General features: G+C 39.8%; 1 protein-coding gene across 1 annotated transcript; it reads left to right on the plus strand.

The window, feature by feature from the left end:
- The first annotated feature begins 507 nt into the window (after nucleotides 1–507).
- LOC131242270 (UDP-N-acetylglucosamine transporter ROCK1) lies at nucleotides 508–23,925 on the plus strand. The gene is made up of 7 exons (XM_058240807.1): nucleotides 508–835; nucleotides 6,598–6,646; nucleotides 6,729–6,955; nucleotides 8,721–8,919; nucleotides 8,993–9,136; nucleotides 23,406–23,480; nucleotides 23,572–23,925. Exons 1-7 carry the CDS (start codon nucleotides 708–710, stop codon nucleotides 23,731–23,733), a joined length of 984 nt encoding a protein of 327 aa, XP_058096790.1. The 5' UTR covers nucleotides 508–707; the 3' UTR covers nucleotides 23,734–23,925.
- Nucleotides 23,926–25,785: the final 1,860 nt, after the last annotated feature.

Raw genomic sequence — 25,785 nt, forward strand, 5'->3', positions numbered from 1 at the left:
AGAACCTTTCAATATGGAGCATGAATTTTGCCTTCCCCTTCCTTTATTCCTATGAAAATATTAGTCTCATACCACTCCTCTCTCAAAACACCAAAGAGGAAAAGGAGATTTTTCTTCAAAGGCTCTGCAACGCAATGAACCCGTTGCACTGCCCCATGTGAATAGACTTTAATACAGAGATGCGTACCTTTTCATTTTTTGTTCTGAAACGTACATGGGCGGCAAGTGTATATCGGATTTCAAATCTAATTCAAACGGAAGTTAATGTATTATTTGAAAATAAAACAACGCAAGTATGGCAACAGCTACTGTATCATGGGTAACAGCTAATCTGCTTTCCAGCCAATGCGCCAAAAAAATCAGTCACATCGAAAACTCAAGTGGGTCACATTGAACAGTGGGATGGAAAACCAACCATAGGTTTATGCGTGGGTCCACCGTCATGCCTATCTTTCATCAAATCCGTTCACAAGGTTGGAATCACCAAAATAAAGGTAAGATAGAAGTTACTTTGATCCCATGTGGATTATAATCTGATGGACGGAGCGGATTCCCCAAAGAGGTAGAGTGTTTTACGACTCTTGCCGATTCCGATCCACGTGCATTTGCCTCCGCAGCTTCAAAAAGCATCCGCTATATTCATTGCAAGTATCTCTCCCCCCCCCCTCCCTCTCTCAAACCCTAGCTTACTCTATTTCCTGCCATTAATGGCAGTTTCCCCAAAACGAAAGCTGCCTCCAAATCCCGAAACTGCAAGCAGAACGGTATGGCTCTATCTCACCCTCCTCACCATCCAGTACGGCGTACAGCCTCTCATCTCCAAGCGCTTCATCAGGTAGAGCCCACTCAAACCTCCAAATCCATCATCTCCCTTGAAATCTCCTCATCACAATCTCTTCAAATGCTGCAATCTGCTATATTTCTCAAACTCACCATTTCGTGTACGTGGAACCGTAGTTTCATGCTTATTGAAGACTTTCTGCAAATGGGTGAGAATTATGATTAGGGTTTCTTTAGGAAGAGCTAGAACTCCTACAAGTAAATTTAGTCGGCCAGAAGAAGAAGGCAGCTGTAGAAAGAAAGAAGAGAGGATACAGAAGCAACACTATTTACTTCCACTAGTCATTCTTGGTCGATACGGTCTGCATTGTACATTGGGAAAATTGAATTATTTTCTGACGTGAACCTAACACCCTGGTTGGATAGGTGGAAATTCAAGGTGTCGACATAGAAGAAGTAATGATTATTTTCATCGACACTGTTGAAAGATCAAATTCCATGTTTACGGGTCTTGTTTGTTTCCCAAGTAGACAACTGTCAGCTCATACCTTCTGCCAGGGCACTGCTACTGCAGATAAGGCTAATGATTATTTTGCAGAATCCACAGTTTTCTCTGAAATCTAAATAACAAAAAATCTCAAATCAAGTGAAAATGTTTTCCTTTTTTGTGGATCCTGCCTATCCAAATAGGGCCAAAGCTTATAATCAACGTTTGCTTGCGTTGACCCATGTATACTGGCTTATCCTCTAGTCAATGATGAATTTCAACACTCATCTTCAGTGCTCACTCATTGATCATTTTTCTTAGTGGCAATTGTGGATTTATTCAAAAGAAGAAATAAAGCACTGCAAAAATGTTCTATTAAGGTAATGGATAAGAAGAACCCATACATGAAGCTTGCTTGCTTGCTTACTCCTTCCTCAGCCAAGACATGCAGGATGCTATCAACCACACTTGAAACTTGATTGAAAGAAATATGAAATGAATTTATCACATTCATTTGATTGATTGATTACGGAAGCTCTTCTGCAAGGGTTGAAGCATCTTCTAGAAGCCCAAATTATCGTCCTTTTGGAGTCTCCTTTTATATTTAGCTCATCAACCTAAGATGGTCTCCCAATGTACCATTACATCTGAAAAGATTGTCTTATGATAATATATCTGTAGCCTGCCCTTCTCATGCAATCACTTTCACTTAACTTTGTCTATAGCAAATCTCAAAGTAAATACACGGAAACCTTAAAAAAAGAAGTAAACACTCAGATGACATCAGGTTTTCTACAAATTGCACCCCGTTCTTGGTGTAGCTAGATGATCAGATTGTGTAGGTCCCACTTTGCTCATTATTAAATTCTTGGAGTAGCCAGATGATTGTTAGACAATGTTGGTCGCCCTTTGCTACATGTGCTACATGTGCCACCATTAATATTCAACTGAGAGGGGTTAGAAGTGAAGAAGAAATTCTATCTATTGTGCTAGGGAGAGGTGTGCAAATCCTATGAAGAGGGTGGAGCCTGCATAAGAGATTTGGATCTGATGAATTTGGCACTTTTGGGTAAGTGGTTGTGGAGGTTTGCGTCAGAAGTTGAGGCCTTGTAGAGGGAGACTATTGCTGATAAGTACCAGACTACCAGTGCTAGGAGGGAGGGTGGTGGACCAAGGATTCCTCGCTTTACAGAGCATCGGCTATGTGGAAAGGGGTTTCCTGCGTGAAGTCTAAATTCAAGGAAGGGATTGGTTTTTCTCTTAGTAATGGGGAAAAGATCCAATTCTGGGGGGATATGTGGACTGGCGAAACACCCTTGCATACGATGTTGCTGAATATGGCTTGTCTTTCTACGGATGGCAATGTTTTGGTTGCTAGGTGATTCTCCTTTTGTGGGGAGTTAAATGCATGGTGCCCTCCTTGTCATCGGTTCCTTTGTGATGAAGAAGTGGATGCGTACATGTCGATGTTGGCTCGTCTCCAACTATGTTTCCTAGTGAGAGGCAATTGGGACAGGATTGTCTAGTTGAAGGACAAGTCAGGGTGGTTCTTTGTTCAATCTTTCTACTGTGTGCTTCAAGCCCCGAGAGGGGGGGGGGGGGGGGGGGGATGCGAGTTCCAGCAATCGCGTCATGTGTGGTATTATGGCGCTCCCCCGAAGATTTTGGCCTTTGGATGATTAGTGGGAAGGGTAGGGTTTTGACCATCGAGAATCCCCAAAAGTGATTGATGATGATTCCTAATAATTGCCTCAGGTGTATGGCAAGTGCTGAATCTGTGGATCACTTTATTCAGTGCTCCTTTTGTGCATTAGGTGCAGCCAGAGTTCCTTAGGAATTTTAATATTTCTCGGTCTATGCCATCTTTAGTTGGTGACCTCTTTATCACATAGCATGGTGTGGGTCTTTGGAAGCAAGTGAAGTCCATTTGAAGGCTATGTTTGTCGGCTACCCTTTGGTTGATTTGGGGGGAGAGGAATTATAGGTGCTTTCAGAACGAGAGTGATAGGGAGGAGTGGGTCACTAATAGGGCAAAGTTTCTTGTAGTAGAATGGGCCTCTTGTAATTGTATAGATGTTTTGAAAGGTTGTAATTTTTTTTTTTTTTTTTCTCTTTTCAGTTGTAGCTGTTGCACCATCTTGGTGCCTCTCTTTTTCTTGAATAAAATTGCCATTACTCTTAAAAAAAATCGCTCCACATGTGCAACCATGAATCCTCAAGTGCTCCACATGTTCCAATGTGCAAGTGCACCACATGTGCTATTGCCACCATCCATCTTCAAGCATCTCACTTGTGCCACATGTGCCATTGTCATTCTTCATGCACCCCATATGTGCCACTATCAACCTACACATGCCCCACACATGGTAATGCGTTGGCGTGCCAATGTGCACAAGCCCACATGTGCATGTCCATCCATCACCATTGCCACAGTGTTTGACAAACAACATAAGGATAAACATTACAGGCATGTCAAGGACAGATGTCCCATCTGTCATGCAACCTTGGTGGTTGCCAAATCGACCCTGAATTGAACCTACAACCTGGACTTTGAACTAAATTCCCTTCTCATAGAGAGTTCAAAATCTAGTTTTCCTTTGTCATTCCTAAAGATCGATTAACATCCAAAAAGAAAAAGACGAAGAAAAAAAAGAGTTAACTAAAAACACAGGCACCCATGTTGGCACCAAAGTGCACACAGTTCCATCATTAGAAGAAAAAAAGTAAGCTGCATGCTCAAGTAGTTTGTTTGCTTCAAAGAATAGCAAGGCCAGTTGCCAAATGTATTGCTAATCACGAGGAACTTGCACACATGGTGTTCCCTTCTATTAGGTAAGAAAGGCAACCAAGCTGGCAGTGAGGCTCACACATGTACCACCATCAGACTGAAGTGGAAAATGCATTCCCAAATAGTTGCTTGCAAAGTAAAATATATAATACTGAAGAAAAGCCTCTAACCTGGATTTATCAAGTGAGCAATTCCATGCATATTGATAATGAAAACATAATATGGTTGCCCACAAAAGCATATCAAATTGACTTGAGAAGGAGAATTCTTAACCTGTCAGAATCTGGGAATATGGTGGATGCATTATTGTGGCTGAGTGAGAGAATGAGGATAGGACCCAAAAATACACAATGGTGAAATCAAGAGGATGCCACTCACCTCCTATGCTCAGATAAACTTGTCCAACAATCAGCTTCATGGCTTTGGCATGAGATATGCCTGTTGGATCCATTATCCCCCTCCAAACTAGTGAAATGTGTATTGTCCAAGTTCTTCATGTAAAGTATCACAATGAGATGGTTCTATACCAATTGAATGCAATTGTAATTCTTCAATGCCTACCAAGCATCCGCATGGCCATGCATAAATTTTTTTGAAAGATCACTGAAATTTCATTCAAAAAAAGGGAAAGAGAAAACAAAAAGGGGGAAAGGGGAGAAGAAGAAGAAAGGAAAAGAAGAAAACAACAGCAAAAGAAAGATAGAAAAAGGGTCCTTTGAGAAGGTGGACCTTACAACGCTGAAAGAAAGAAAAAAATCAGATTCCTTGAATCTGTCGTCAGCCGCTGCCCACTGAACGAGCAAACATTTGGCATTTGATCTAACCTTGTCCACCGGGTTTGAGATGTTGTCGAAGCATCTGCTGTTTCTCTCTGTCCACACGACCCACCAAATAGCCAAAATCGACATTCTCCACAACCGCTTCAACACCTTGCCCAGACTGACACCGTACCACGTGTAAAGAAGAACATCAACTGAACCCGGATTGCACCAACTTATCCTAAAGTATTGCAGAAAATCAGACCAAATAGAAGTAATGAACGGACAGTGGAGAAGGAGGTGGTCGATCATTTCCTCTTCCTTCAATATGCACAAGCATCCGTTGACTATAGGCATCCCCCTTTTTTCAAATTGTCGATCGTCAAGATTTTTTTTCTGCCCCACCAACCAGCCGAAAACCAGAATTTTTGGGGGAGCCCCACATTTCCAGACGAGGGAAGACGGGGTAAAGATCGTAGTGGGAGGAGAGGACAGCAGCCTATATAACGACTTCACGGAGAAAATCCCAGATTTATCCCACCTACACATGATGCGATCAGCAGCTAAACTGTCCAGATTGGCGCTTTGAAGTTTTTGAAAAAGCTGGACATATTCGGAGGCCTCCCAGTCTTGAAGATGTCTTCTGCAATCCACGTTCCAGACTGTCTCTCCACCAGAAACTGTAACGCAACTGTTGATCATGATATCTTTGGTAGGAGCTAGCTGGAATATCTGAGGGAAGTCCTCTTTCAGAGGGACATCTCCCAACCAGATGTCTTCCCAAAATTGGACGCGATCACCTTTCCCTGGGATAAAACCAATCCCCTTAAGCACCTGCTGTTGCATAGACAGGATTCCCCTCCAAATAGCTGAAGCCTTGTAGGTAGAAGAGGGCTTAGACCACCAGCCTCCTATGGATGTACCATATTTAAATTTGATTATCCGATTCCATAGGTTATAATTTTCAGTTCCAAGCCTCCATATCCACTTCCCTAAGAGAGCGCCATTCATCGCCTTGAGATCCCTTATACCTACACCCCCTTCATTAAAGCTATAGCATACTCGCTTCCACTTGACAAGATGGAATTTCCTTTTGTCAGTTTTTCCATTCCAAAAGAACTCCCGCCACAGCTTATCAATCATCTTCATAATGCTAGCCGGGCATCTGAAAAGGGACATGAGATGCACAGGAAGATTGGACAGGGCCGCCTTTGTGAGAGTAAGCCGACCGCCTCTCGAGAGAAATCGACACTTCCATTTGGCTAGATAGGATTCGACGTGATTAATCACCTTATCCCATGCAGTTTTTGGGGGCGCCTCAAGACATAAAGGGAGCCCAACAAAAGAGGAGGGGAACGTGGCCGTTGCGCAGCCCATATTTCGAGTGTACTGCGCAACTTCCTGGAACTCCATTTGGCGAGATGGCCATGCATAATTGTTGATGACATGAGTAGATAATTGATCAGTGTATTTTATATCTGTTTCCATGCAAGGAACAATTATTCTCTACCAGATCCTGTGGGTCTGGACTAATCATTAAGACTGCGGTAAAATCAACACTTGGTGGTTCTTCTGGGTTTGTTGTGCTTTAAATATTCTAACATGTTGATAAGCAGACTCTTGATTTTATAATTATATTTTAGTTTATGATGATAAGTGAAAGCTTGTATTGGTGTATTTGCACCCCCCTGCGTAAATATAAACACCTGTTTATTGATGCATAATAGATGGGTGAGCCTACATGAAGCTAGCCTTTGACATACTTTTGTGATATTCTCCTACAGGCGAGAAGTCATTGTGACTTCATCTGTTTTGGCATGCGAGGTAGCAAAGGTAATGCCCCTTACCAGATATGCTTTTTTCCATTTTTTGGACCTCCACGACAAAATATGTGATGTCAATGTCTGTTCGACAGGTTATTTTTGCCCTTATTCTCTTAGCAAAAGAGGGTAGTTTGGGGAGACTGTACAAAGAGTGGACATTAGTTGGTTCTTTGACTGCATCAGGTCTTCCAGCTGCTATTTATGCTCTGCAGAATAGCTTGTTGCAGATTTCATACAAAAATCTAGATTCACTTACTTTCTCGATGCTCAACCAGACAAAATTGCTGTTCACAGCATTTTTTACGTATCTTATGCTGGGGTATGTTCTTGTTGCTGATTTGGCAAGTAATCTGGCCTTTCTATTTATATTCTTGACTGTTCCGGAAGACATATCTCTCTTGCTGATTTACATTTATATATTTATTATTTGTTATCCTTAAAAAAATGTATTGTTTTAATATTTTTTGTGATGGTTTTCATTGGCTAGATTGTCACACACACACACACACACACACACACACACTTTAGCACAGTTCTCAGTGATCAGGGGAAAACCTGGGACTGCGTGTTTTGCTTCATATATGGATTATGGAGCAGCACACTGCATAGATATCAGTATGCCTTGGCATCCACGAAGTACCAGTGTTTAATCACCATGCGTATACATAATAAATCAATATTATTGCAATCATCATAGCAGTGTTGAATCATACGCCAAGAACGCAATGCTCAATACAAACGATGATGGAATTTCAAAAAGTCTGAAAAAGAAGAAGCTATCATGTACCGATAAAGAGACTTCATATGATGAGATGATGATCATAGATGAACTCTACAATATGAAAGAGGACCAGATGCTTTATAATTGAAGGCAGTGTTCAAAACTCAAATCAACTCAGAAGTTTCACCTTATTTCCGTGTTCGATTCAGCTGATTCAATGGAAACATGGGGATCCGCTCAGAAATTTATCTTCTCGTTTCTTTGTTCGATTCAGCTGATTCAATGGAAACACGACAACTGAGCTGAGCTGGTAAAAATTCCGAAGAAGCTGATGAAAATAAAATAGACAGGGAATTGAGGAAAAGAAGTGGAAAAAAGAAGCAGAATTCAGAGAAATGTTTCTCGAAATTTGGATCTTTGGTTTTAGTCCTAGATACAGATTCAGGGCCAGGAGTTGTTAGGACCCAGGCGACCCAGGCATTGGCTTTAGGATTATCAAGAGTTTCCCAGAAGGCGTGGAGGTTTCCTGCCTGCACAATCTGATGCTAGATGTGGGAATGTTCCTTGATTCATTGCTCTAGATCATTGGTAAGCATTTTGCAGTTCTAGGAGGCAAGTTATTGACTGACTAGAGTGCGCTACCTCCTTGCAAGATGATGTCAATGCATATATGTTTGATTGGGCACAAGCTCATTGCAGGTTGGCATTTTTTTTGTATCAATTAGTGTGTAATATGTCCTTTTTTGGTGGGTACCCAGATTCCTTCTCTAATTCTAGGTTCAATATTGGCAGTGATCTGTACAGTCCTCTTGTAGAAGATTTTAAAACTCAGTTCAAGAGAAACATGTATGCTTTGGGATGAGTCACTGTCTGGCTGGTTGGTTTCACTTGTTGTTGAATTGCACACTAAAACTGAGTTTTGAGAATCTTGCTTCTAGCTGAGGGGAAACAGTATAAGAACCATGGACTTGGTCCATTGGTCTTGATACAGGTAAGAGTATTTTAGAAGTTTCAATGTTTTTTGTTGACTCCCGACTCACTTTATAGTTTATACTACCAGATGTATTCTAGATTGAATTTTTCTCTCCATTTTACTCTCTGAATGTAGTGGTTATTAATCACTGGTTATTTTCCTAGGCCCATTCCGGATAGTAAATCACTGTCTTATGTCTAACTTTTCAATTATTTCCTATTGGTTCCAAAGGCAGGAGAGAGCTTTTCTTATATTTTCTGAGTTGAGCATTTCTGCTGGCTAGGCTGATGCTAGGCCTTTTTAATGGCTATGCACTTGCAGGTAATTTCAGAGAATTACCAAGTTCTCTGACAGTCACTTGCCTATATTTTTTCTGGGTGCAATCTGCAGGCAGAAGCAATCAGTTAAACAAATGGGGGCCCTATTCTTACTAATAATTGCTGCCATACTTCTAAGCTTTGGAGAAGGTTCTGGCAAGGGTTCTAGTGGCACCAACCCAGATCATGTTCTCTTTCATGGAATCATTCCTGTTTTAGTTGCTTCTGTGCTCTCTGGTCTGGCTTCTTCTCTATGTCAGTGGGCTTCTCAGGTTAGACTCCTTTACATTCCTCCATTTTCTCAATTTTCTTCTATCCTTTATATATTGTTTCCTTTTGGTGCAGGTGAAGAAACACAGCTCATACTTAATGACTGTGGAAATGTCTATAGTTGGAAGCCTGTGCTTATTGGCAAGTATGTCTAAGTCTCCTGATGGAGAAGCCATCAGACAGCATGGGTTTTTTCATGGTTGGACCGCATTGACTGTGGTAATTGTCTCCTCTATCTGATTTTCTCCTTGAAATACTATTTGATCCTTGGCCTAGGGATATTTACTGTGTAAAAAAATGCATAGCATCTTTGAGCCTTGAATTTGTACAAGTGGGCCTGTGGTTCAGTCTTTGAGACCGTTGCTATGATGGGATGCACGGTGGATGGACCATGCCCCAAATATAGCAAAATTGGGAAGACCCACACCAACCCAAAATTGGCATTTTCTGTTGAATTTAGATTGCCGCTCTAGATCTTTCTTTGCCATCTATCTGCAGGCTGCAGATTCATGGGTTTACTGTTCTCCCACTGGGGAGCGCTGTTGGGCTTGGTCCATTGGTGGGGTATATTAAATCAAAGGTCTGGATCAGCATTGATGCAGGCTCACAACCCACTTGGGGCGCGACATATGCGGATTTTGGGCTGTTTATTTATAGATTCAGGGCCTAAATATCAATTTACTATTTACGGGAGATATGGGGGGATGTGATTGATGATATGGGGGCTGATTTAAAGATATGATTGAAGATTTTGAGGATTATTTTCTACATTTGCTTTTACTTTTGGCTTTACCATCTTAGGAATATTAAATTGATTGAAATCAACTATGATTGATTTGAAATCAACTATGATTGATTTGAAATCAATCAATATCTTAGTTGGGACTTAGGAGGATTCTCCTTGAAGATTCATTTAAGGTCTGGTATAAGCAATGTTGTCAAATCGCATATGCGATCGCATGCGATTAGCATGTGCTGTTCGCATATGTGATTGCACAATCGCATATGCCATGGCACATATATATATTTTTTAAAATAATAAAAATTTGAAAAAAAGGAAAAATAAAAATTGAAAAAATTCTTTAAAAAATAGGAAAAACTTGCCTAATTAGTACACATGATTGGATTGGGTTATTTTACTTATTTTATTATAGTCTTAGTGTTTCATTAAGTTATATATTGAATTACTTATATTATATTATATAAATTTTAACAAAACAATCAACAAGCTACATTAAAAGATAATTAATTATTAAAAACTTCGAACAAAGAAATTTTACTGATAAATGGATAACTTGAAACAACTTACAAGTTATAACTTATAACTTAATTTACAAAAAGTAAGCACAACTTATAAAATACAAAAAATGAACATACTTGAAATAATTGTAGAGAGATTAGAGTAAGAGAGAAAGAGGTGTAAGAGAGAGAGTAAGAGATTTAGACCTTTGGAGTAAACAATAGTGAAAATGGAGGGGATGAGTGCCTATTTATGGGCAAAAGTTTTCCAAATTGAAAATAAAAAATAAAAAAATTTCTTCCACTCTAGCTATTGGGAAATATGCGATCGCATATGCAGTATGCAATCACATACTCGCATATGTGATCGCATATTGGTCGCATATAAAAGTATGCCATGGCATACTTGCCAGAATCGCATATGCCATTAGTATGCGCATATGCGATCGCATTTGACAACAATGGGTATAAGAGGTAAGCATTCTAAAAATTTCTACTTGTGAGTTTTCGAAGTTTTGTAATAGAAGTAGTTTGATATTAATAAAATTATTTTCCCTCTCTACTCCATTATTCTTGTGGGTGTACTCTTGTTCATTTATTGCTATTTGGTTGTTGAGATCTCATTGACTCGATAAGCAGGTTGCACCAAATGCTTGCCAAGGTATGGCCTCGATTTGTAGGAGTTCAACAACTGAGGACACTACATACTTAGACCAAGGATCGTATAATTTCTCAAATTTCCAGTGCATTTAGGGGTCATTTGGATGCTTGGAAGTTTTATTAGTTGTCAAGGGTTTACAGGTAACCCACTTACAGCATGGTGTACCGTAAAGGCCGTTACCTAAAGGTAATAATGGCAACCGTTACACGTTACGAGGTCGTAACGGTCGTAACAGCCATTATTGAAAAAAAGACCTGTAATTGCCATTAACGGCAGGTTATATCCCCTATAAAGTCTATAATAGCCCCGTAATGGTCTATTATGTGACATATATAGGTTTTTCATACTTTTTAATCAATATTACGGGGTAGATATAGGTTTTTCAGAGGTTTTTTCAATAAATTAGAAAATAAAAAAGAGATACTGTAACAGCCGTTATGAGGCCGTAATAGCTGTTATGCCCCATATCGTAAAGGTAACGGTGGTGGCCGTTACGGCCACTGTTACCGTTACGGAACACCTAGTTACAAGTGGTGTTTGGACTTAAAATTTCACTTGTAAGCGAGTTACAAGCTGCAAGTCACTCGCAGCTTTTTTGTGCATTTGAAATCCTGAGCAAAAGAAGTGATTTCACTTGTATGCGACTTACACCTGAAACTCACTTTCAAGCGTAATGTCTTTCTGGTCTGCGTTCTCATCATTTTCAGCTGATGATATGCTTTCTTCTCATAAGTTAATTTAAAACTTGCAAAATCAATTCACCTGTCTGATGGGGACATCCCGCACACGCCGGGTCCCCTATGCACGTACGCCAGAAGGAGGGCCTCATCGTCGATCTGGATCGATGACGACGTCCAGGGAGGGCTTCCTAGTTAGAAGGTTCAAGAGAGTGGACCCGATAGCCAAGAAAAGCCGATTGTGGGATCTCATGATCATGACCCACTAGTCGGATTGATTTCATATTTTACATTTTGCTTATTTATGTTATTTAGAACATCATGAACGCTTTAGATCTCTTTAATTGGTTTTTATTTTAGTTTACTTCATCGTCAAGTAATAGGTTACGCACATGCTGCGAGTTTTAGGGTATAGGGTTTTCTTATAAATAGGCACCCCTTGTAGCTTTTTTTCATTAATTGGAGATTAATAAAAATTTTGAGTTTTTCTACTCTCTGAGTTGTGAAGCCTAATTAGGTGCGAAGCCCTCCCTTCATCGAAGGGTTAACTACCGTGGTGCGAAGCCACATCTATCCTGATTCGCCCCATCCATCGCCATCTCTACTAACCATCTTCTACCATCCCTTCTTCTCATCTCACCCATCATTTACACTTCGAATCAATCATCTATTATAGCAATTTTCCTCCCCACAACAGAATTTCAGAATCTGGCCCTACAGGAGGGCTGAAACGTCGACCGAGCACTACGCACAAATCGTACATCTGATCGAGCTGAGATTTGAGGGTTTTGGAGTCCATCCCTGGCCGACCAGGGCCAATGTGGCATTTTTTTGAATAGTGGGCCCCACACACGTGCGGTTAGGATCACACGCATGTGCGTCTGGGCCATTGTTGTTGTCCACGCGTGCAGTACTTCTCTGGTTCGTCTTTCTCCTCTCTTTCACTCCACTTTCACCCAAAATCCCTAAACCTAACCCTAAATAAATTACTCAAATCTTCAATTTTATGCCCCTTTTCTTACCCTAGGGTTCTCCGAATTGGAATTTCTGAATCCCTTGGATAATGGACTAATTACTATGCATGTGTGGATGATTATTTCTTATCTTTGAGTATCGTTTGGTTCATAATTTTTATTGATCTAGCCCTATCATGTGTAGGCCTGAACCCACATAGATTCTCCTTAATTGAATGTTTGGACTTTCATTTAGGATGTGGAATTCGTGTAATTGTTTCTAAACTAACGTAATCTTAAGCCTGAAATCTCGCATATCATATTTAATTTTCATGTCCTGCATCAAATTTGGTATCAGAGCTTAGGGTTCTTATAGGGGAATACATTATTTGTTTAGGGTTAGTTTGTTTGAGTCCGTCATGCATTTAGTCCATCACATGTAGCTTTTAGGAGTCCATAGTCCCCTATTTTATTAACTATATTGCTGGAGTAACATTGCATTGTCCCTTCATATAGTCTCATAGGATCATTTAGTCCCATATAGTTGTCGTAGAAAGTCCTTAGGTGGAGTTAGCAAGTTGTACGCTCACACGTACGGGTCATGGTTTTGGCTAGCACCCTACGCTAAACATGGAACAACTGCTAGAGTCACTAAATAAGCTGTCCCAGCAGATCGAGTCTTGGGGTAAGTGCTTTGAACGAAACATAGATTAACGCCTTGACCAAATAGAGGCCTCTCTCAGGACAAACCCCACAATTAAGGAAGATGATCAATCTCAGATAGGTGGTCAGGAGGATAGACCAATGAATGGAGGTGACCAAGGAATCAGTCATGGGTGTGCACCTGTATCCCCACCCCATGAGGGACATCAAGACTATTATTTTGAGGGGTACAACATGTGCGGCCTTGTGGCTAGATAGAGTGCACCAGAGGCTAGTGTAGAGTTACCCAATGAGGCCATTCTGGTAGTGGATGAGTTTCGTGTTGTTGTTCCTGATGATCTACCAAATGAGTCTCCTACTAGGAGGGATATAGAGCATACTAGAACATGGGACACCATAATACCTATAACCGAGTTTGCGTTTAATAGTTTTGTCAATAGGTCCATAGGTTTCCATCCTTATGAAGTCGTTACTGGTTATAAACCTCGGAAACTTATTGATCTTGTCCCTATGTCACTGTCCCATAGGCCGTCAGAGCCTGCAGAGTCTTTTGTGCATCACATTCATTCATGGCATCAAGAAATCAGACAGAAGATCATGACTAGTAATGAACATTACTCACTTTTTGCAGACTAACATAAATGTTTCAAGGAATTCAATGTAAGGGATTCTGTCAGGATTCGCATCAGGTCAGAGCGGTACCCTCAGGGAGCCGTTTCAAAATTACACGTGTATAACGCTGGACCATTCAAAATTATAAAACGAAACGATCTTAATGCGTACGTAGCAAATCTTCCACCCTCCATGGGAATTAGTTCCACATTCAATGTGGAAGATCTAGTTGCATTTCAAGGGGGCCATTGACGCATTGTCCAGCCTTTCGCCTAACCATCCTGATTCTCCAGACCTTTCCCTTGATCCATGGCCCCCTTCCGATCCATTTTTCCAACCTCTACATCCCATTCCTACCCATCTCGGCCCATTTTCCTAGCCTCTACCTCCCATACCTACCCGTCTCGGCCCATTTTTCTAGCCTCTACCTCCCATACTTACTCTTCCCGACCTTTCTTCCCAGCTTCTACCTACCAAGGTGTCCCGTATCAGTATCGGTTGGCGTAACGGTGACCTCTAAAACCGATACGGATACGGGAGCGTAACGGTGATACGGGGGCGCAACGGCCCGTAACGGCGCAAAATTGTTTTTTTGTTAAAAAAATAGGAAAAAATAAAAAAATTTCTTCCACTCTAGCTATTGGGAAATATGCGATCGCATATGCAGTATGCAATCACATACTCGCATATGTGATCGCATATTGGTCGCATATAAAAGTATGCCATGGCATACTTGCCAGAATCGCATATGCCATTAGTATGCGCATATGCGATCGCATTTGACAACAATGGGTATAAGAGGTAAGCATTCTAAAAATTTCTACTTGTGAGTTTTCGAAGTTTTGTAATAGAAGTAGTTTGATATTAATAAAATTATTTTCCCTCTCTACTCCATTATTCTTGTGGGTGTACTCTTGTTCATTTATTGCTATTTGGTTGTTGAGATCTCATTGACTCGATAAGCAGGTTGCACCAAATGCTTGCCAAGGTATGGCCTCGATTTGTAGGAGTTCAACAACTGAGGACACTACATACTTAGACCAAGGATCGTATAATTTCTCAAATTTCCAGTGCATTTAGGGGTCATTTGGATGCTTGGAAGTTTTATTAGTTGTCAAGGGTTTACAGGTAACCCACTTACAGCATGGTGTACCGTAAAGGCCGTTACCTAAAGGTAATAATGGCAACCGTTACACGTTACGAGGTCGTAACGGTCGTAACAGCCATTATTGAAAAAAAGACCTGTAATTGCCATTAACGGCAGGTTATATCCCCTATAAAGTCTATAATAGCCCCGTAATGGTCTATTATGTGACATATATAGGTTTTTCATACTTTTTAATCAATATTACGGGGTAGATATAGGTTTTTCAGAGGTTTTTTCAATAAATTAGAAAATAAAAAAGAGATACTGTAACAGCCGTTATGAGGCCGTAATAGCTGTTATGACCCATATTGTAAAGGTAACGGTGGTGGCATTTACGGCCACTGTTACCGTAATGGAATACCTAGTTACAAGTGGTGTTTGGACTTAAAATTTCACTTGTAAGCGAGTTACAAGCTGCAAGTCACTCGCAGCTTTTTTGTGCATTTGAAATCCTGAGCAAAAGAAGTGATTTCACTTGTATGCGACTTACACCTGAAACTCACTTTCAAGCGTAATGTCTTTCTGGTCTGCGTTCTCATCATTTTCAGCTGATGATATGCTTTCTTCTCATAAGTTAATTTAAAACTTGCAAAATCAATTCACCTGTCTGATGGGGACATCCCGCACACGCCGGGTCCCCTATGCACGTACGCCACCCATCGGCATCGAGACGCAAAGTCTTGGTGGCTCACATTCATTCATGACAAGAAATCGGCAAGATCATGACTAGTAATGAAAATACTTCTTCTTTTTATCTAATTGTTTTAAGAATTCAATGTAAGGGATTCTGTGATGGTCCGCATCGTGCGCGTAGCACTTGACCATTCAAAATTATAAAATGAAACGGTCTCAATGCGTATGTAGCAAATCTTCCCCATGGGAGTTAGTTCCACATTCAAGGGTCTTTAGGGGCCTGCCTTCCCTTCCCTACCATCCGATTCCCACCTTTCCCTTTCCTGCCCCCTTCGCCATTTTCCAATCCTCCCATTCCTACCCTCCGGCCCATTTTCCAGCCTCTACCTCCCATACCTACCTCCACCCTTTTTCACCTCTACCTCCCATACTTCCACTTCTCTTCTCCACCCCAATTTTCCGACCTCTATTCAACCGAACGGTTCAATCTGAAGAAGCAGCTACCATGGCTCGGAGAGTTTAACTGACTCTATTTGGGTCAAGTTTATTTGCCGTCAACTTCAGGGAATATGGGCTCGTGAGGCCCCAGCTTGAGAGGCCCACCTTCTGGAGAGTCGGAGGCTCTATGCACGAATTGTGAATGAGGGACCCGTGTAGAAGCCCCTGATTAGCGGGCCGTCGATCTGATATAATCAGGTTTGCTTTAGTTTAGAACGAAGTTTTAAGATTTTGATGTTTTTCTTGCAATAATAGCCAAAAAAAGCCCATCATGGGATCTCATGATCGTGGCCCACTAGTCGAATTGATTTCATATTTTAGGTTTTGCTTATTTATGTTATTTAGAACATCATGAATGCTTTAGATTTCTTTAATTGATTTTTATTTTAATTTACTTCATCGCTTAGTAATAGTTGTACACATGATGCGAGTTTTGGGATATAGGGTTTTCCTATAAATAAGCACCTCTTGTAGTTCTTTTGATTCATTGAAGATTAATAAAAATTATGCGTTTTCCTACTTTCTGATTGTGAAGCCTAAATGGGTGCGAAGCCCTCCCTTCATCGAAGGGTTAACTACCGTGGTGCGAAGCCACATCTATCCCGATTCGCCCCCATCCATCGTCATCTCTACTACCCAACTTCTACCATCCATTTTTCTCATCTCACCCCATCATCTACACTTCGACTTAATCATCTATTGCAACAATTCTCCTCCCCACAGCAGAATTTCAAAATCTGGCCCTACAGGAGGGCTGAAACTTCGGCGGAGCACCACGCACAAACCTTACATCGGATTGAGCTGAGATTTGGGGGTTTTGCAGTCCATCCCTGGCCGACCAGGGCGAAGGTGGCCTTTTTCTGAATAGTGGGCCCCACACACGTGCGGCCGGGATCACACGCACGTGCGTCTGGGCCATTGTTGTTGTCCACGCGTGGTCCTGGTTACCTGTTCTCTTCTCTTCCTCTCACTTCCACCCAAAATCCCTAAACCTAACCCTAAATTACTCAAATCTTTAATTTTATGCCCCTTTTCTTACCCTAGGGTTCTCCGAATTGGAATTTTTGAATTCCTTGGATTATGGACTAATTACTATGCATGTGTGGATGATTATTTCTTATCTTTGAGTATTTTTTTTTTTTTTTTTTTTTTTTTTTTTTTTTTTTTTTTTTTTTTTTTTTTTTTTTTTTTTTTTTTTTTTTTTTTTTTTTTTTTTTTTTTTTTTTTTTTTTTTTTTTTTTTTTTTTTTTTTTTTTTTTTTTTTTTTTTTTTTTTTTTTTTTTTAAAAAAAAAAAAAAAAAAAAAAAAAAAAAAAAAAAAAAAAAAAAAAAAAAAAAAAAAAAAAAAAAAAAAAAAAAAAAAAAAAAAAAAAAAAAAAAAAAAAAAAAAAAAAAAAAAAAAAAAAAAAAAAAAAAAGATAGAGTAACCAGAGGCTAGTGTAGAGTTACCCAATGAGGCCATTCTGGTAGTGGATGAGTTTCGTGTTGTTGTTCCTAATGATCTACCAAATGAGTCTCCTACTAGGAGGGATATAGAGCATACTAGAACATGGGACACCATAATACCTATAACCGAGTTTGCGTTTAATAGTTTTGTCAATAGGTCCATAGGTTTCCATCCGTATGAAGTCGTTACTGGTTATAAACCTCGGAAACTTATTGATCTTGTCCCTATGTCACTGTCCCATAGGCCGTCAGAGCCTGCAGAGTCTTTTGTGCATCACATTCATTCATGGCATCAAGAAATCAGACAGAAGATCATGACTAGTAATGAACATTACTCACTTTTTGCCAGCACCAACATAAATGTTTCAAGGAATTCAATGTAAGGGATTCTGTCAGGATTCAAAATATGGATTAAATCCGGAATATTCTAAGCATTCCAAATATGCATTCATTTATAAATTGGAACATGTTTATGGTGGTGTAACGGTCCACTCTTTGGTGAGAAGTTGTATTGGACTGTCTGATGAATTTATGAACCAGTTAACCTGAATTTGACTACAAAATTTATATATTTAATTTTCTAACTATCTATTATCAATGATAGATATATTAGAATGAATGTAATATGAAAATATCTTACATTTAGGTGTTTGCAATTATTTTTTAAGACCAAAATTCATGCGTAAATAGAAAAAAAATATAAAAAAAAATATAAAATGGCATCCCAAATATGTAAAATGCACATTAACATGTTCTACTATGATTAACACATCATATGACATCATTAAAACAGCAAAAGAATCATTAAAAAATGATTTTTTGAAATTTCAAAAAAATGGCCGAAATAAATGCGTAAATAGAAAAAAATATAAAAAAAATATAAAATGGCACCCCAAATATGTAAAATGCACATTAACATTTTCTACTATGATTAACACATCATATGACATCATTAAAACAGCAAAAGAATCATTAAAAAATGATTTTTCGAATTTTCAAAAAAAGGGCCGAAATAAATGCGTAAATAGAAAAAAATATAAAATGGCACCCCAAATCTGTAAAATGCATATTAACATGTTCTACTATGATTAACACATCATATGACATCATTAAAACAGCAAAAGAATCATTAAAAAATGATTTTTTGAATTTTCAAAAAAAGGGCCAAAACAAATGCGTAAATAGAAAAAAATATAAAAAATATATATAATGGCACCCCAAATCTGTAAAATGCACATTAGCATGTTCTACTATGATTAACACATCATATGGCATCATTAAAACAACAAAAGAATCATTAAAAAATGATTTTTCGAATTTTCAAAAAAAGGGCCAAAATAAATGCGTAAATAGAAAAAAATATTAAAAAAATATAAAATGGCACCCCAAATCTGTAAAATGCGCATTAACATGTTCTACTATGATTAACACATCAAATGGCATGATTAAAACAGCAAAACAACCATTAAAAATTGATTTTTCGAATTTTAAAAAAAGGGGCCAAAATTCATGCGTAAATAGAAAAAAATATAAAAAAATTATTAAATAGCACCCCAAATCTGTAAAATGCACATTAACATATTCTACTATGATTAACACATCATATGACATGATTAAAACAGCAAAACATATTAAAAAAAGTATAAATACCTATTTTTGATGAATTTCTGAAAAATGGCCCACTGAGCTTTGATTCAAAAAAATCTATAATATAATGTGTTTTTATCTCAAATACCTAGCCAAAGTTGGTCGAAATTAGTAGTAGAATTATTTTGGATGAGTTGATTTTTGGTTTTCCCTTTGCCCTTTTATTTGATCCATTCCAACTGGTATCCGGTTTGCCAAGAACAAACCTGGGATGAAATACTCAAGCCGAACCCAGGACGGGGCAAGGGCAGAAGGCCCCCCCGGACTTTTGGAGCTGAACGTTCCGCTCGGTTTTTTCGACCGGGCAGGCACCTTTTATAAGCGTTCTTAATGTAACAACTTCCACCGCCAATTTTAAAGAAATTTTAAAATTTAGATAGTAGGAGTGAAACACAGTTTGGAAGCGACATGGAGCGTTTCAAAATACAGAAAAACAGAGATTAAAATGAAAAAAAACGTTAATGCGTGGAATCTTCCGCATGGGCAGTTATCGCTCAGTAGACGCCATTCATTTAAGGGGGCCAGACGTGCACATTCGTACAAATCCGATCCTGACTTCCCTGATCCAGGCCCCTCGATCCATTTTCCCAAATCACGTCCCATTCCTACCCATCCCGACCCATTTCCCAGCGTCTACCTCCCATACCTACCGTCGACCCATTTTTTCAGCCTCTACCTCCCATACTTACTCTTCCCGACCTTTCTTCCCTGCTACCTACTATACCTAACCTTCACATACCCAGAGAAGAAATAGAGGATATCCTGGACCATCAGATAGTTTCAACGTCGGACGGCGGGTTTCAGAAGTTCTTGGTCAAGTGGAAGTCACGTCCAGCTTCAGCCAATATGTGGCTCGTTGAGGAGGAGCTTCAGAGACTTGAATCTTATATCTTGGAGTGGTTCAGGAGTTTTATTTCGTCAGTGCCGAAATCTTCACAGTCGGGGAGAATTGATGAGAACATCCTGTGCACGCCGGGCCCCCTACGCATGTACGCCAGAAGGAGGGCCCCACCGTCGATCTGGATGAATGACGACGTCCAGGGAGGGCCTCCTAGTTAGAAGACGAAGTTTTGGTTGAAGAGAGTGGACCCGATAGCTAAGAAAAGCCCATCGTGGGATCTCATGATCGTGGTCCACTAGTCGGATTGATTTTATATTTTAGGTTTTGCTTATTTATGTTATTTAGAACATCATGAACGCTTTAGATTTCTTTGATTGGTTTTTATTTTAGTTTACTTCATCACCAAGTAATAAGTTGCGCACATGGTAAGAGTTTTGGGGTATAGGGTTTTCTTATAAATAGGCACCCCTTGTAGCTTTTTTTCATTTATTGAAGATTAATAAAAATTCTGTGTTTTCCTACTCTCTGAGTTGTGAAGCCTAATTGGGTGCGAAGCCCTCCCTTCATCGAAGGGTTAACTACCGTGGTGCGAAGCCACATCTATCCCGATTCGCCCCATCCATCGCCATTCCTACTACCCATCTTTTACCATCCATTCTTTTCATCTCACCTCATCATCTGCACTTCGAATCAATCATCTATTGTAGCAATTCTCCTCCCCACAGCAGAATTTCAGAATCTGGCCCTACAGGAGGGTTGATACTTCGACGGAGCACCACGCACAAACCGTACATCGGATCAAGCTGAGATTTGGGGTTTTGGAGTCCATCCCTGGCCGACTAGGGCTAAGGTGGCCTTTTTTTGAATAATGGGCCCCACACACGTGCGGCTGGGATCATACGCACATGCGTCTGGGCCATTGTTGTTATCCACGCATGCGGTACTTCTCTGGTTTGTCTCTCTCCTCTCTTTCACTCCACTTTCACCCAAAATTCATAAACCTAACCCTAAATTACTCAAACCTCTAATCTTATGCCCCCTTTTCTTACCCTAGGGTTCCCCGAATTGGAATTTCTGAATCCGTTGGATTATGGACTAATTACTATGCATGTGTGGATGATTATTTGTTATCTTTGAGTATTATTTGGTTCATAATTTTTATTGATCCAGCCCTATCATGTGTAGGTCTGAATCCGCATAGATTCCCCTTAATTAAATGTTTGGACTTTCATGTGGGATATGTAATTTGTGTAATTGTTTCTGAACTAACGTGATCTTAAGCCTGAAATCTCGCATATCATATTTAATTTTCATGTCCTGCATCACTGTCACTCCAATTGTCCAGTTACTTTAAGCTGTAGGTGGGCTATGTTATCATCCCTTGGTTATAACTTGTCACTTAGAAATGAATATTCATTAAGTATAGGTTTTGAGTCAAGTTGAGTTGAGCCAATCTTGTGGATCCTTGAACTGGAATTTTGAGTCTGGCCAAGGCCATGCATCTATAGCTTCTTGGTTCTGATTCAGCAGTTTGTTAGGCTTGAACACATTAGAGGCCTGGAAACCTACAAATATGAGAGTTGCTGCTAAGTCGTCAGGCTGATGCTACAGCTTTGGATTTTTTTTTATTCTAGTTGTTTGGTTATTGGGATGGGAGCTGCTTCACTCCTGCCTTGATTGATTAGAATAAAAACATCTTCCTGCTTTGGATTTGAAATAATACGAAAAGTGTGCTACGTCATTTTTTAAAAAGAAAAGTGGAAAATGAGTACGTGCAAATCATTGTGATGGGTGTAGATATCTGTTCCCTTAACTTGGATGTATTCCTAAATACATAGCACCAGTTCTACATGTGATACATACTATGAAAGGAACTTGAAGAGGTTGGGACATTGGTATCGCGTTGGCTCTACATTCAAAAGTGACTGGAACAGGAGTACATAGCTTGAACTTGGTAGAAGAGTTTGAATGACTATGTGCATGTATAGTAAAGCAATATTAATGCATGGGCATTTTCACACCGGGCTCGAGTGGGGTGACTTGTGGGATGCAGGGGTACACTCGAGGTAGGCGGCCCGTGTGAGGCAAAACCCATGTGATGTGGGGTCCATGGGGGGAGTTCAGCCGAGGTTCTAACCCATGGGATGTGGGGCCTGGGCTATGTGATAAAGGGATTGATTCGCCATGCTCTATCAGTTCGAGCTTTTAGAGCAAGTGGTTAATTGTCCTGCATCAAATATGGACTTGAAACTATTGATTGGCTTCACTATACATAGTCTTCTCACATGCAGCTCTCTGTATTCCTCAAGACAACCTTCTCTGCAGAATTTGAACTTACAGAAAGAGAAGGCATTAATGCATTAATTGATAGGTATGTGAATCTTCCAATCATCCTTGTCACTTCTTGATTTTGTGATGGGATGTGTGGAAGTAGTGAAAGATTGGCATGTGGCAAAATTAGGGGAAGATGGTTACACATTTTTTGGTAATCCGATACTGAAATGACCTACTTCAACATTTTCAAAGCTATGAAAAGTAAGACTAGCAGTGAAGAAGGCTGTATATCCTGTGCAACCAATTGACATTTTCAAGTCCTTATTGCTCCACTGCCTGTGTTCATAGTTTTTCAAACTCTTCTACTGTCTTCATCTTATGCATACATAGATCTCTTGAATGTAGAACTATTGCCATGCAAATGTCCCAGCCTCTCAGGAACTTTTAGTAGTATATGGCACTTGTAGAACCTTTTGTTGTGCATTTGGGAATACATCTACAACTGCAGCTCTTATGGCTTGATCTCGATCAGCAAATATATAGCCTTCGGACACTTCTGCTCACCACCTTGATATGGAACTTCACTAGTAGTGGCTTGCCTGGCAACTGCACCTCAATGACCCTACTTTTCTAACTTGTGCATATAATAGTGGGGCTGGGTCAATACCAGATGGGGCTGTGTGAGCATGCGACAGGAATCAATGTGAGCCACTGGCTAGTTCTAAAAGCCCAGGCAAAAGAGTAAGGTTGAGATCTGGTGGGCAGCAAATCATAAACTTTTGCCCGTCTACCATTTAAATGCCAACCCCAAATTGCTGGCTGCAGGTTAACTTTCACCCACAACCCATTTTCCAATAGCAAAATTGTGAATGGAAAATTCTGAAGGCATAAAAAATTTCATCCATACGTCCGGTTTTAAGCAATCATTCTCATAACACAAAACCATTCTACCACATCATTCTAGTTCCTTTTTATCAAGTAGCATAAGGTGTACAACGTACCTGTATCATGTACTGGGTTCACCAGGGAACCCATAACAATGGTCCTACATTTCCTTGTTGTGTTAAAATAATACATGGACCAATTAATTTCTCCTGATATTAAGACACCTAATATTGGTGCCATCTATGGATTTCATGCACTGAGTGCCTTCATATATTTCTGCTAATCTCTCTCTCTCTCTCTTCTTTTGCCTCAGATACCAGTTTTAAGCAATTCTATTGGTGGGATTCTTGTTGGACTTGTCACAACCCATGCTGGTGGTGTCCGGAAGGTTAGTCATGCTCCAGTATCGAGATTATGCAATTATTTATTATCATTGCTCTTCCTACTTCTGGTCTAATTCTCTCATGTATATCTTTCAGGGTTTTGTTATTGTTTCTGCATTACTGGTAACTGCCTTGCTGCAATTTGTTTTCGACGGCAGGCCGCCATCTTTCTACTGTCTCTTGGCTCTGCCGCTTGTGGTTAGCAGCATATCCATATACCAGAAATACCCTTACAGAGTTAAGAATAAGGAATCCTGAGTGGCCTAAACCTTCAGGGGAGAATCTATTTTGCTCTTGACCCCATTCGATATTGTTTTTTCCTCCATTAAGTAGCATACTACTGATTTGTAATTGCATGGGGTTGGAAGCTGTTGTTTGTAATATCATGTTATCACTTTTTAATACAGCAAAAGAGATTGCCTAAAGATGAGGCATATCTCTCTCTCTCTCTCTCTCTCTCTCTCTAAATAGTACCGTTGGGAGCAAGCCGCGGTGCAAGAATCACACCGATCAGATGATCCTAGACCTTTGAATGGGGGAATTTGACATGACCGTCTGTCATTTATGAGCCATAAATCACACGGTTAGTATCATCACAACAAAGTGCTACTTTGGAATCATTAAAGCAACGTGAAGCGAGATCTATAAGATGATGCTTAGATTCAATCTTGGCTGTCCAATTTTCATGCCATTGATCGGATGTTTAGGATTGTCCAATTAGCATGATTTTTTGTACCATGGCTTGCTCATCTTAGTAAGAATGAACGAACAGTTCAAATTGACACTAGGTCATCACATGTGTCATTTAAAACCTCAGGGGACCTTATCCATGAAGGTCAGGATTGTAGCAAAACCCTTTAGTAGTTTACTTATTTTGAGAATTATAGTTGCAATAATAGTTTTAAGTAACATAAAAACGCTTATAAGCATACAACTTGATTCACAGACCATATTGCTTTAAGCCGTTGTTCATCTGCTAGACGTGTTCAAATCACGGTTGTATTTTACTTTTACAAAAGAAAAGCCTCACTCACGCTAGTAACTTGGATTCGAGTCTTTGCTGAGTTGTGTCAATCGAGTGGGTTTGCAGGTCAGCTCAACGAGTCTTATTAAAGCCAGGCCCAAGTTTTTCCAGTGACTCAACTTGAAATCTCTCTGAGTTGAGTTGACTCGGTCATGTTGTGCCTTTTAGAACTATGGTGAATGGGGATTTGGAGGTATCCGTTTCATTCTTTGAGTTCCTATCATTTTTCATGTGGTGGTTCTGGTACCTAGCAAAGGAAGATTAAAAGAAAAAGAAAAGTAGTGGTGGCTCCAGAAATGCACACGTGATACGCATGTAAATCAATCTAGACCACGCGAATTGTCAGACTCAATTATGGATGGAGCATAACTCAAATTTGTACTATCCTAACCATCCATTTGGTGGCTATCAAGTTGAAGGTTGAAGATAAAATGGCCTGTGGTCTGCAACATGACAAATAAGGTGAAATGGTGTGGTTGCATGCCCTTTTGAAAGAAATAAGACTATTTTACTTGCCTACTGAAAAATAAAAAATAAAAAATTTGAAATGGGCCAGGCCAAGACCTAGCGAGTTTTGAACCAGCTGTGCCCAACAAGTTCCAATACCCAGGCTGAAGTGTGGGGACTTTCTTTTGACCATCTCATCTACACTCCATCTATGACACGGCCCACCTTTTCTGAAATGGATAACCCTGACTGTATTACATGTGGATGGCTGCAACCTTTTTCTGAAATGGTGTCATCTGGCCCTTGTTTGAGTAAAATCTTTAATCTTTCAGAGTATTAAATTTGGCTATGGAGTATTTTCCCTCAATTTTATTGGGTGTAAAGAATAAAAATAATAATCTGAGATAACCGTTTGATGTAAATATCGGATGGTTGTGGGTGTACAGTTGCCACTAGGTCAGCATCAAGCCAATACAATTTTTTTAAAAAAACTATTATTATTATTTTAAAATATGGAAGAGGTCCATGTATGTTATTTGCAAATGATATAATTTTGATCGATGAGATGAAAAAGGAGGTAAATGCAAAGTGAAAACTACGGAGGGATGCTTGCAATCTAAAGGCTTTAAAATTCTTAGGGTCCTTACTCTTACTCTGGTGGTATACTCTTAGGAGTTTCAACACCTGGTTGAGGGTTCGATTACCCATAGGTGGTGAAATCCCACCATGGCGTGAGTGTGTGGTGGTGTGTGTGTGTGTGTGTGTGTGTATATATATATATAGGCTTTAAAATTCGCAGTATTATGCATGGAATGCAATTTTAGCAACCATGAGAGCAC

The sequence above is a fragment of the Magnolia sinica genome, chromosome 4 (assembly GCF_029962835.1).
Source record: "Magnolia sinica isolate HGM2019 chromosome 4, MsV1, whole genome shotgun sequence".
Lineage (NCBI taxonomy): Eukaryota > Viridiplantae > Streptophyta > Magnoliopsida > Magnoliales > Magnoliaceae > Magnolia > Magnolia sinica.

Excerpts from the sequence above, each read along its gene's own strand:
- LOC131242270 (XM_058240807.1), top strand. The coding sequence starts at position 708 with ATGGCAGTTTCCCCAAAACGAAAGCTGCCTCCAAATCCCGAAACTGCA. Across the intron at positions 8,920-8,992 it reads TATGTCAGTGGGCTTCTCAG|GTGAAGAAACACAGCTCATA; the intron begins GTTAGACTCCTT and ends CTTTTGGTGCAG. Across the intron at positions 9,137-23,405 it reads GTTGGACCGCATTGACTGTG|ATACCAGTTTTAAGCAATTC; the intron begins GTAATTGTCTCC and ends CTTTTGCCTCAG.